At 42.9% G+C, this 12802-nt stretch overlaps 1 protein-coding gene across 2 annotated transcripts in view; it reads left to right on the plus strand.

Moving 5' to 3' along the window:
* g2e3 (G2/M-phase specific E3 ubiquitin protein ligase) overlaps positions 1–12802 on the plus strand; it is a 137274-nt gene that overhangs the window by 81547 nt on the left and 42925 nt on the right. For both annotated transcript variants that reach the window (XM_070879020.1, XM_070879021.1), the window contains one exon: positions 5400–5572. In XM_070879020.1, the coding sequence (XP_070735121.1) occupies positions 5400–5572 (173 nt within the window). The remainder of the gene's footprint in view (positions 1–5399; positions 5573–12802) is intronic.

Here is a 12802-nt window from a genome sequence, read left to right on the forward strand (position 1 = left end):
GAGGTGGGACCTGTACAGGCCAGGTGGGTTGCACCTCAACAGGGCCGGAATCAATATCCTCACGGGGAGGTATGCTAGTGCTATTGAGGAGGGTTTAAACTAATTTGGCAGGAGGATGGGCACCAGGGTGTAACATTAGAAAGGGAAATAAAGTGCTCAAACGATTGAGAGAGGCAGAGAGCACTAAAGTAAGAAATAGTAAGATATTAGGTGGGATCAAACTAAGAGAATACAGGATGGTCTAAAATGGGTTTACAGTGTATGTATGTGAACGCACAAGGAGTAGTAAACAAGATAAGTGAGCTGCAGGCACAAATAGCCACATGGAAATATGACATGGCAATAACTGAGACCTGGCTCAAAGCAGAGCAGGATTGGGTATTAAATATTCCTGGTTATAAGGTATTCAGGAAAGATGGGAGGTGGTGTGGCAATATTGGTTCAGGAGAATGTTAGTGCTGGAGAGGGAGGATGTCCTGGAGGGGTAAAGAACAAAATCTATTTGGCTAGAGTTAAGAAATAAGAGGTTCCATTACACCACTAGGTGTATTCGATAGACTTTTGCAAACAGTGGGAAAGATATGGAGGTGCAAATTTGCAGAGAAATTAGAGAGGTGTGCAAGAACTATATAGAGTAGTAATAATGGGGGACTTCAACTATCCGAATATAGACTGGGATCGTAATAATGTTCAGGGCAGAAAAGGGGAAGAATTTCTGAAGTGTTCAGGAGAACATTCTTGACCAATCTGTTTCTGGCCTGACTGAGGAGGAGACTTTGCTGGATCTGGTTCTGTGGAATGACGTAGGTCAAATAAAGCAAGTGTCAGTAGGTGAACATTTAGGGAACAATGATTATAGTATCATCATGTTTAGATTAGCTATGGAAAGGGAGAGGGAATAATCTAGAGTAAAAAATCTTTAACTGGGGGGAAACCAATTTCAGTGGGATAAGAAAGGATCTGGTCCAGGTAAACTGGAATCAAAGATTGGCAGGTAAAACTGTAGTGGAACAATGGCTGCCTTTTAAAGAGGAAATAGTTCAGGTACAGTTGAGGTACATTCCCACTTGGGGGTCAAGGCAGTGCAACTAAAGTCAGGGCTCCCTGGATGACAAAAGAGATAGAGAAAGTGATGAAGCAGAAAAAGAGTGCGTATGACAGATGTCAGGTTATAAATATATCTGGAAAAACAGGCTATATATAGAAAGGTCAGAGGAGAAGTGAAAAAGAAAATAAGAGGGGCAAAGAGAGAGTATGAGAACAGATTGGCAGCCAACATAGAAGACTTTTGGATTACCTTTTATCAGCATATAAATAGTAAAAGGGTAGTAAGAGGAGGAATGGGGCCGATTAGGGACCAAAACGGAGACCTATGCATGGAGGCAGAGGGTGTAGCTGAAGTACTAAATGAGTACTTTGTATCTGTCGTCACCAAGGAATAGGATGCTGTCATAGACATAGTGAAGGAGGAGGAAGTGGAGACACTTAATAGGATAAAAATTGATAAAGAATAGGTATTAGAAAGGCTGGCTGTACTTGAAGTAGATACATCACCAGGAGTGGATGGGATGCATCCTAGGATGCTGAGGGAATTGAGGGCGGAAATCGTGGAGGTACTGGCCATAATATTCCAAATCTCCATAGATACAGGGCTGGTGCCAGAGGACTGGAGAATAGCAAATGTTACACCATTGTTCAAAAAAAGGTGTAAAGATAAACTCAGCAACTACAGGCCAGTCAGTTTAACCTCAGTTGTGGGGAAGCTTTTAGAATCAGGGACAAAATTAACGGTCACTTGGATAGGTGTGGATTAATTAAAGAAAGCCAGCACGGATTTGTTAAAGGCAAATCGTGTTTAACCAACTTGATCGAGTTTTTTGATCAGGTAACGAGAGGGTTGATGAGAGTAATGCGGTTGACATGAATTTCCAAAAGGCATTCGACAAAGTGCCACATAATAGGTTTGCCTGCAAAGTTGAAGCCCGTGGAATAAAAGGGACAGTGGCAGTATGGATATGAAATTGGCTAAGGGACAAGCAACAGAGTAGTGGTGAATGGTTGTTTTTCAGACTGGAGAAAGGTATACAGTGGTGTTCCTTGGGGGTCGGTTTTAGGACCACTGCTTTTCTTGATATATATTAATGACTTGGACATCTGTGTACAGGTCACGATTTCAAAATTTGCAGATGAGACAAAATTTGGAAGTACAGTGAACAGTGAAGATGAGAGTGATCGACTTCAGGAAGACACAGACAGGCTGGTGAAATGGGCAGACACGTGGCAGATGAAATTTAATGCAGAAAAGTGTGAAGTGATACATTTTGGTAGAAGGAATGAGAGGACATATAAACTAAATGGTACAATCCTAAAGGGGGCACACGAACAGAGAGACTTGGGGTATTTGTGCACAAATCGTTGAAGGTGATAGGGCAGAGTGAGAAAACAGTTTAAAAAGGCTTACGGGATCCTGGGTTTCATAAAGGTATAGAGTCTGAAAGTATGGAAATAACGATGAACCTGTATAAAACAATGGTTTGGGCCCAACTGGAGTATTGTGTCCAATTCTGGGCACCACGCTTTAGGAAGGATGCAGAAAAGATTTAAGAGAATGATTCCAGGGATGAGGGACATCAGTTACATGGATAGACTGGAGAAGCTGAGTTTGTTCTCCTTGGAGCAGAGAAGATTGAAAGGAGAATTGATAGGTGTTCAAAATCATGAGGGGTCTGGACAGAATAGATGGAGAGAAACTTCTTCCCATTGCAGAAGAGTTGAGAACCAGAGGTCACAGATTTAAGGTGATTGGCAAAAGAACCAAAGGCAAAGTAAGAAAAAAAAATTTTATGCAGCGAGTGGTTGGGATCTGGAGTGCACTGCCTGAAAGGGTGGTGGAGGCAGGCTCAATCTTATCTTTCAAAAGGGAGTTGGATAAATATCTGAAGGAAAACAATTTGCAGGTCAGCAGGGAAGTGGGACTAGCTGAGAGTCGGCACGAGCCAAATGGCTGCCTTCCATGGTGTAATCATCCTATGATTCTAAGGTGCCGTATAGGTGTTATTTAATTGGTGAAATGAAGGCACATGGTTTGAAAGGAAATGTGGCAGCATGAATGGGAAGCTGGTTAAAGGACAGAAAACAATAGTGGTTAGTGGATGCTCTTCAGACTGGAGAGATGTAAGCAGTGGTGTCCCCCAGAGGTCAGTGTTGGAACAATTCCTCTTTTTTTTAAAAAAAAAAGTCAAGCTGGACTTTGGGTACAGGGGTGCTGCTGTTAAAATTTTCAGACAACATACAAATAGGGAGCATAGTTAGTTGTAAAGAGGACGATATGCAACTTCAGGAGACATAGGTTAGTAACTGGGGCAGATGGATGCTAGATCAATTTTAATGTAAAGAAATATGAGGTGATAGCATTTTGAGAAGAAAAATGAGTGGAAATAGACACTAAATAGTAAAACTTTAAAAGGAGTAGAGAGACTAGTGGTTCAGACACACACACATTTATAAATGTTGAAGACCTAGTTGATAAAGCTATAAAAGCATGATTGGATAAGTTTGGACATAGAATACAGAAGCAAAGAGGTAACGCTAAATCTATACAAATCATTGGGTTAGTTATAACGTTATGTCAACTCTCTCCAGTTTTGGGAACCTTAGTGTAGGAATCCCAAGGTCTAATGAGAATGAAGAACTTCAAGTAATGGATAGTATTAAAGAAAAAGTACTGGAGAAGTTAGTTAATGGGACTAATAGCTGACAAATCCCCTGGACCTGATGGCCTACATCCAAGGGTTTTAAAAGAGGTAGCTGCAGAGATAGTGGATGTATTGGTTTGGATCTTCCAGAATTCCCTAGATTCTAGAACGATCCTCTTGGATTGGAAGAAAGCAAATGTAACCCTGCTATTCAAGAAAGGGAGAAAGAGAAAACTAGGAACTACAGACCAGTTAGCCTGACATCAGATGTTGGGAAAATGCTAGAATCTATTATTAGGGACATGTTAACGGGGAACTTAGAAAATCATATGATCAGGCAGAGTCAATGTGGTTTTAGTGTTTGACAAATCTATTGGCGTTTTTTGATGGTGTAATTGCAGGGAAGATAAAGGGGAACCAGTGGATGTAGTATATTTTAAATTTCAACGGGCATTTGGTAAGGTGCCATACGAGGTTGTTGCACAAGATTAGGGCTCATGGGATTGGGGGTAATATATTGGTTTGGACTGAGGATTGGATACTGGCCATAAAACAGGAGTAAATGGGTCATTTTTAGGTTGTAATTAATGGGGTGCCATAAGGATCGATGCTTGGACCTCAGCTACTTACAATCTATATCAATGACTTAGATGAGGAAACTAAGTGTAATGTATCCAAGTTTGCTGATGATCAAATTTAGGTGTGAGGAGGATGCAAAGGGATATAGACCGGTTAAGTGAATGGGCAATAAGGTGGCAGATGGAGTATAATGTGGGGAAATGTGAAATTATCCACTTTGGCAGGAAGAAAAGAAAAACAGAATATTTTTTAAAAGGTGAGACTAGTAAATGTTGATATGCAGATGGATTTACATGTCCTTGTATATGAATTACAACATTAGCATGCAATACAGCAAGCAATTAGGAAGGCAAACGTATGTTAGCCTTTTTTGCAACCGGGTCGGAGTATTAGAGTAAGGAAATCTTGATGCAATTATGTTGGGCTTTGGTGAGACCACATCTGGAGTACTGTGTACAGATTTGTTCTTGCCCAAGGAATGATATACTTACCTTAGAGCAGGTGCAGCAAAGGTTCATTAAATTGATTCCTGGAATGAGGAGGCTGTCCTGTTTAATGGGTCTAATCCTCTGGAGTTTAGAAGAATGAGAGGAGATCTAATTGAAACAAATAAAATTCTTATCAGGCTTAACCGAGTGGATGCTGAGGGGCTGTTTCCCCTGGCTGGAGAGTCTAGAGCTAGGTGTCATAGTCTCAGGATGAGGGCTGACCATTTAGGATTGTAACGCAAAAAATTTCTTCATTCAGATAGTTGTGAATCTTTGGCATTCTATACCCCAGAGGGTCTTCAGTCAATGAGTATATTCAAGACTGAGATCTATAGATTTTTAGATACTAAGGGAATCGAGGGATATGGGGATAGGGTGGCAAAGTGCAGCTGAGGTTGAAGATCAGCTATGATCATCTTGAATGGCGGAGCAGGCTCGCTAGGCCATTTGGCCTATTCATGCTTCAATTTCTTATGTTAATTTACCTACGAACTAAAAACCTATTGAACAAGGGAGGAGCATTTAAATTATGCTTAAAGTTTCAATAAGAATTTGTGAAACTGGTTGGGGCGGGGTCAAAAATGCTGTTGAAATGCCAATGTGTATCTTAATTATTATGTATGATCATTTGTTTCAGATAAAAGAATCCTCAACCTTGGAAGAGTTGAAACTATCTGTCAATGAAAATGCTGACTACCTTTCAGTAGCTGGATGTTTACGATCAGTATGGTCATTGGATGATAAGGAAATGTTGGTGAAGGATGTGTTGACTTTCCATGTGATTAGTAGAGTTCGCTCTCCCTTCGAAAGGTTTGCCTTTACATACTGTACTTGCATTAAGTGTGTGTATCCGCTTTAATCATCACGTTTGCTTTTGTGAATATTTAACCTATGGTTAAGGTCATTAGGTTTGTTGGAAGTTTGGTGAAAAGTTGCATTTGATTTTACGTTTGGCTTATTGTAAATTAATTCTGTATAAATCACACTATCTGCAAAGTGTGGTTTGATGATGCAGGCTCCATTTTACAGATAACTAAGCACATGAGGTGGTAATCATTAGCATTTTAACCATTTTTTTTTTTAAACCTGTGTCTATACACTTTACTTTAAAACCCCAACATTTAAATATAGATCTTTGCCGAGTCTTTTATGCGAAAAATGGTCAAGAAATCTCAACACTATGATCAATTTTTATCGTTTATTATAAGGTACAAGTATAGAAAAACCTCAATTTTCCCTTCGAGGTTTGCCTGGACTTCCTTTACTTGCTGCTCCTGTGATTCTTGGCCCAACAGAGATTGCTTTCTTTTTGTTTCAGCTAGTTACCATCAGCCTCCAGTGAGTCAGCTCTAGGTTTTAAGGTCAACATAGAATATCATGGATCCTTGCGTGTGATTAATATTACACTTCATTATGCTGCAAGAAATTGTAACTCATCCTGGGGATTATCCCAGTCTCCTGCTGTAACTCTAGATAGGAAATGCGCATAAATCCCAGGGAAGCAGTGAAATTCAGGTAGATTTGAACCATTATTTCTGGTAGAAGGCTGACTTGAGAATGAGTATCTAGAATCATTTCCTCCAGTATCAGAGGCCTTGAGTACATGCCAACTTAGAAGTATTCCTCCTACTGTAGATCAGATGGCAAAATAACTAAAGGTAGGGATTATTTTTGGAAAATTCCATCTAAAGGTGTGCTAACTAATTTAACACTTTCTCTACTTACCCTAGACAGAAGGCATTAAGCCCAAATTACCTTTTCATCCAGCTTTCATAATGAGGCTTTTCAACTTTTGTGGGACATAGCACACCCAATATCATCCAAAATCAGTACTGAACATATGGGTATTTTACTGTTGATCCTTTAAATGGACATTTTGAATCCTGAGGAATGAAGATGTTTTCCTGTGTCGATGTCTACTTGAGATTATAGCCAGAAAATGGTTAATGATTTCATGAAAGAACGGGTGTAGAGCTTCTAATTTTACCAGTACAGTGACGGACAGCTTGTTCTGAATCAATTGCATACCTTGCAATTATGAGAAAGTCCAGTTGAAACCAAAGCAGAACTCAATATTGTGGACAACAGTCAGTAGACTCCAAAAACTCTCCAATGACTGAGTGTAGAATTGAGTATTGGCTCAATATTGCTGGTGTGATGGTTCTCAAATGTTCAAAAATGAAGAACAGCTCCATATGAATCTAGATGCTGATGGACCTGGATTCTAGAGCAATATTTATTGACACACATTCTACAGGAGATATTGATTCAAACTTTCATGGAATAGCTTTAAGATCTGGCACAGTTAAGATGCAACTTTCACACACTCTGGTCAATATATGGAATAGCCTAAATGTAAGTGGAAATAAAGGAAGGTGGAAATTTCAAGAGGGTGATGGATGATTTTTTGGCAGATGGTTATTGAAGGGTATGAAATCTTAGATCTTTGAAACCCACCTGCTGGATAGAAATGAACTTTTCCGGTCTTGTACAGACCTGTATTCATAAGGGCATTGGGACACATCTAAGGGGGATTAGTAAAGTATGTCTGGTGATGTCATGTTCTTCCAGAGCTTTCTTGATTGTCTTGGAAGTCCGGGGGGTGGGGTGGGGGGGATTTTCCAGAGCTTTTTCTGAACTAGGGTGTTTTTTCTTCTTACTACCAATCACATCTTTCCATTCCCTCCCCCCTCAGCATTCCAAAGAGACCGCTCCCTCCGCAAAATCCTGGTCCATTCCGCAGTCACCCCCTCCCCTCCCCACGGCACCTTTCCGTGCAATGCAAGCGCAGGAGATGCAACACCTGCCTCTTTACCTCTTCCCACTGTCCAGGGCCCCAAACACTCCTTCCAGGTGAAACAGCGATTTACATAAGAACATAAGAAACAGGAATAGGCCATACTGCCCGTCGAGCCTGCTCCGCCATTCAATAAGATCACGGCTGATCTGATCATGAACTCAGGTCCACTTCCCCGCCCGCTCTCTATAACCCCTTATCCCCTTATCGTTTAAGAAACTGTCTATTTCTGTCTTAAATTTATTCAATGTCCCAGCTTCCACAGCTCTCTAAGGCAGCGAATCCCACAGATTTACAACCCTCAGAGAAGGAAATTTCTCCTCATCCCTGTTTTAAATGGGTGGCCCTTTATTCTAAGATCGTGCCCTCTAGTTCTAGTCTCCCCCATCAGTGGAAACATCCTCTCTGCATCCACCTTGTCAAGCCCCCTCATAATCTTATACGTTTCGATAAGATCACCTCTCGTTCTTCTGAATTCCAATGAGTAGAGGACCAACCTACTCAACCTTTCCTCATAAGTCAATCCCCGGAATCAACCTAGTGATTCCCTCCCCTCTCAGCATTCCGAAGGAACCACTCCCTCCGCAAAATCCTGGTCCATTCCACAGTCACCCCCTCCCCTCCCCACGGCACCTTTCCGTGCAATGCAAGCGCAGGAGATGCAACACCTGCCCCTTTACCTCCTCACTTCCCACTGTTCAGGGCCCCAAACACTCCTTCCAGGTGAAACAGCGATTTACATAAGAAGCAGGGGTAAGCCATATGGCCCCTCGAGCCTGCTCCGTCATTCAATAAGATCACGGCTGATCTGATCTAGTGAACCTTCTCTGAACTGCCTCCAAAGCAAGTGTATTCTTTTGTAAATATGGAAACCAAAACTACACGCAGTATTCCAGGTGTGGCCTCACCAAAACCTTATATAGCTATAGCAAGATTTCCCTGCTTTTATACTCCATCCCCTTTGCAATAAAGACCAAAATACCATTGGCCTTCCTGATCACTTGCTGAACCTGCATACTATCCTTTTGTGTTTCATGCACAAGTACCCCCAGGTCGCGTTGTACTGCGGCACTTTGCAATCTTTCTCTCTTTAAATAATAACTTGCTCTTTGATTTTTTTTTTCTGCCAAAGTGCATGACCTCACACTTTCCGACATTATACTCCATCTGCCAAATTTTTGCCTACTCACTGAGCCTGTCTATGTCCTTTTGCAGATTTTTTGTGTCCTCCTCACACATTGCTTTTCCTCTCATCTTTGTATCGTCAGCAAACTTGGCTACGTTACACTCCCTTTTTCCAAGTCGTTAATATAGATTGTAAATAGTTGGGGTCCCAGCACTGATCCCTGCGGCACCCCACTAGTTACTGATTGCCAGTCAGAGAATGAACCGTTTATCCCTACTCTCTGTTCTCTGTTAGTTAGCCAATCCTCTATCCATGCTTATATATTACCCCCAACCCCGTGAACTTTTATCTTGTGCAGTAACCTTTTGTCAAATGCCTTCTGGTTGTCCAAATCCACCATATCCACTGGTTCACCTTTATCCACTCTGTTTGTTACATCCTCAAAGAACTCCAGCAAATTTGTCAAACATGACTTCCCCTTCATAAATCCATGCTGACTTTGCCTGACCGAATTTTGCTTTTCCAAATGTTCTGTAATTGCTTCTTTAATAATGGACTCCAACATTTTCCCAACCACAGATGTTAGGCTAACTGGTCTAAAGTTTCCTGCTTTTTGTCTGCCTCTTTTTTTTAAAAATAGGGGCGTTACATTTGCAGTTTTCCAGTCGGCTGGGACCTCTCCAGAATCCAGGGAATTTTGGTAAATTACAACCAATGCATCCACAATCCCTGCCGCTACTTCTCAAGACCCTAGGATCCAAGTCATCAGGACCAGGGGATTTATCTGCCTTTCGTCCCATTATCTTGCTGAGTACCACCTCCTTAGTGATTGTGTTAAGTTCCTCCCCCCTATAGCCCCTTGACTATCCACTGTCGGAATATTGTTAGTGTCCTCGACCGTAAAGACTGATACAAAATATTTGTTCAGAGTTTCTGCCATCTCCATGTTCCCCATTACTAATTCCCTGGTCTCGTCCTCGAAGGGACCAACTTTAGCCACTCTTTTCCTTTTCATATACCTATAGAAACTCTTGCGACCTGTTCTTATATTTTGTGCTAGTTTACTTTCATAGGGCCCCCAAGTTTCCGCCCTCTGGAAAAACGGCGCATCTCGATAAGGTGCGCCAACATTCTGGAAGAAAAAGGGCACCCAAAACTGACCTTGTGATTCTCCGGTCGCCTCAGGACGTCTTCATACTCGACGTGGCGCAGCACAAGGGGTCGGGGGCGGAGCCTTTCAGTGCCGGTACCTCTGCACATGCACGCTAGAGTGTGCGCGCATGTGCAGTAGTTCCAGACACCCCGAGGCTGCGTGGGAGGGGCCCGAACCTAGTCCTCGCCGAATGCGCTCACTGGGTGAAGATCGGACTGGACCTCCCTCCCGTTCAGCCTCCCCCCCCCCCCCCGCCCCGTTCAGCCTCCCCCCCCCGCCCCCTTCTCTGTCGCCCCCCGCCCCCTTCTCTGTCGCCCCCCGCCCCCTTCTCTGTCGCCCCCCGCCCCCTTCTCTGTCGCCCCCCGCCCCCTTCTCTGTCGCCCCCCGCCCCCTTCTCTGTCGCCCCCCCGCCCCCTTCTCTGTCGCCCCCCCGCCCCCTTCTCTGTCGCCCCCCCGCCCCCTTCTCTGTCGCCCCCCCGCCCCCTTCTCTGTCGCCCCCCCGCCCCCTTCTCTGTCGCCCCCCCGCCCCCTTCTCTGTCGCCCCCCCGCCCCCTTCTCTGTCGAGCCCCCCGCCCCCTTCTCTGTCGAGCCCCCCGCCCCCTTCTCTCTCTGTCGTGTCCCCCCACCAGCCATTTTATGTTTTTATTCCAGGTTCCAGCATCTGCAGTATTTTGCTTTTGTTTTTTTTTTTTACTTTGTCTTCCCCGGGAGTTAGCATTACTAGTGATTAGGGAGGGTGGTGTGCAAAGTTGCAATATCTCGTAGATTGTGTGAACACTGGGTCTTTCTCGCCTATTTTTAATGTTTGTATCTCTATGAATGCTAATGGCCTGTCTCACTCAGGAACAGATAATTACCTGCATTATCTCCACTTCCTATGATTCTCTGGTTGTAGCAACAACAAAAACTAGAGGAAAATATAATAATTCTGATAAACCCATTGTGGTTTGTAAATGTTTTGGTTTGCCAACATACTAAAGGTTGTACTTCTCTAGTCCGGGACTCTTTCATCCGGAAACATCTGTGGTTTGGCATTAGTTGGGCCTGCGGGAGAGGAGTGTTTATTTTTTTTTAAGTTTTGATCGGCTGCAATGGCTGATCAATCAGTGTGTTTGGCGATCAGCTGGGAGCATCTGTCAGTCAGTGAGTGCGTGTGCGGATGCTGAGGAAGCCGTCCACAGGCTGCCGTGGCACGCACTCACACATACAGGAGCCCGGGCGTTGTCCACCTGTACTGGTAAGGGAGACCGCCCGTGGTTTGGGAAATTCTCTGTTTCGGCACTGGTCAGGTGCCAAGGGTGTCGGACTGGAGAGGTACAACTGAACTAGTGAACAATGTCATTCTGATCTTGCTACCCAGCCAAAGTGATTCGATGTGGTGGATGTTTTTTTGACATCCTATTGATTGTATTTTTTCTTCTTTCCTCTCCCTTCCTCCCCTTGCACAGCATTTATAGTAGGTGTTGGCCAGACAGAGTGTATCAGAAGTGTGGTCTGGCTGTCCAGGCTGAGGTATATCAAGATTTAGAGAGCCAAGTCATTAGTATGGCTCTGTCTCACTCCAGGCCACTCCATGGCAGAATCTTGCACCAGGAATTAGTATGGAATCAGGAATATAGTTACAATCTTAAGAGGCTGCAGTTGTGGACCTGGCTGCTGATCTCTGGGGACCTTCTAGTCACTATTAGAGAACAGCAAGTAGAAGGCCTCCACAGCAAACAGAAAATTGTTGGCCACTTACCAGTTTGTTCTTCTGGCCCCATCAAACCCTCCAATCTGTGGAGGGGTGCAGTTACAAAGCCCATTGCTAACTTCTTAGAATGCCACTGTAAAAATGGGGTAATTTGTGCCCCCTTTTCCTTTCCTAGAACCTGGAAAATGAGCATTGGGGTGATTACGCAAAGAGTAATGTCCTCGTGTTCAAGTGAAGTACGATGTAGAAAATTCCACACACAGGTAGTGAAACCGGTATAATAAATGTGGTATGATAACTGGAAAAAGTTATCCTTCAACTTCATCCCAAATTTATATCTCATGATTTTGAATTTCCATTTTTAGCAGAAAATTACCATTCCTTTAAGTCCTCCTCATTCTCTTCCTTCAAATCTGAATTGGAATATAGATTTAATTTGTGGATTCTGAGACAACTGTATTTACAGAGCAAAAGCTTTTCATAAAGCTGGTCAACTTATTGTCTTGTGGATCACATCCATTGAGAAACAAAAACTCCACGGGAAAAGTGATCCAATCGTGCCTAACTAAAGAAGTTAAGGATAGCATTAGATTGAAAGAAGAAACTTTTATAATGTTGCGAAAAATAGTAGTAAGCCTGAGGATTGGGAGAGTTTCAGAAACCAGCAAAGGATGACCAAAAAATTGATGAGGGAAAAAATAGAATGAGAGAAAATGAGCAAGAAATATAAAAACAGATTGTAAGAGCTTCTACAAGTATGTAAAAAGGAAGAGAGCAGCAAAAGTAAATATTGAGATTGAGACACTAGAAATTATGAGGAATAAGGAAATGGCAGAAACATTAAAACAAATATTTTGTATCTGTCTTCACAGTAGAAGACACAAAAAACATACCAAAAATGGTGGGGAACCAAGGGTTTAATGAGGGAGATGAACTTAACGTAATCAATATAAGTAGCGAAAAAGTACTAGAGAAATAAATGGGATTAAAAGCCGACAAATCCCCTGGACCTGACGGCCTACATCCTGGGGTTCTAAAAGAGGTGGCTGCAGAGATAGTGGATGCATTCGATTTGATCTAAAGTTCCCTAGATTCCAAAATGGTCCCAGCGAATTGGAAGATAGCAAATGTAACCCCGCTATTCAAGAAAGGAGGAAGAGAAAAAACAGTGAACTACAGGCCAGTTAGCCTGACATCTGTCGTCCGGAAAATGCCGGAATCAATTGTTAAGGAAGTGGTATCAGGGCACTTGGGCAGAGTCAACATGGTTT

The sequence above is a fragment of the Pristiophorus japonicus genome, chromosome 4, assembly GCF_044704955.1.
Source record: "Pristiophorus japonicus isolate sPriJap1 chromosome 4, sPriJap1.hap1, whole genome shotgun sequence".
In the NCBI taxonomy this organism is placed as follows: Eukaryota; Metazoa; Chordata; class Chondrichthyes; family Pristiophoridae; genus Pristiophorus; species Pristiophorus japonicus.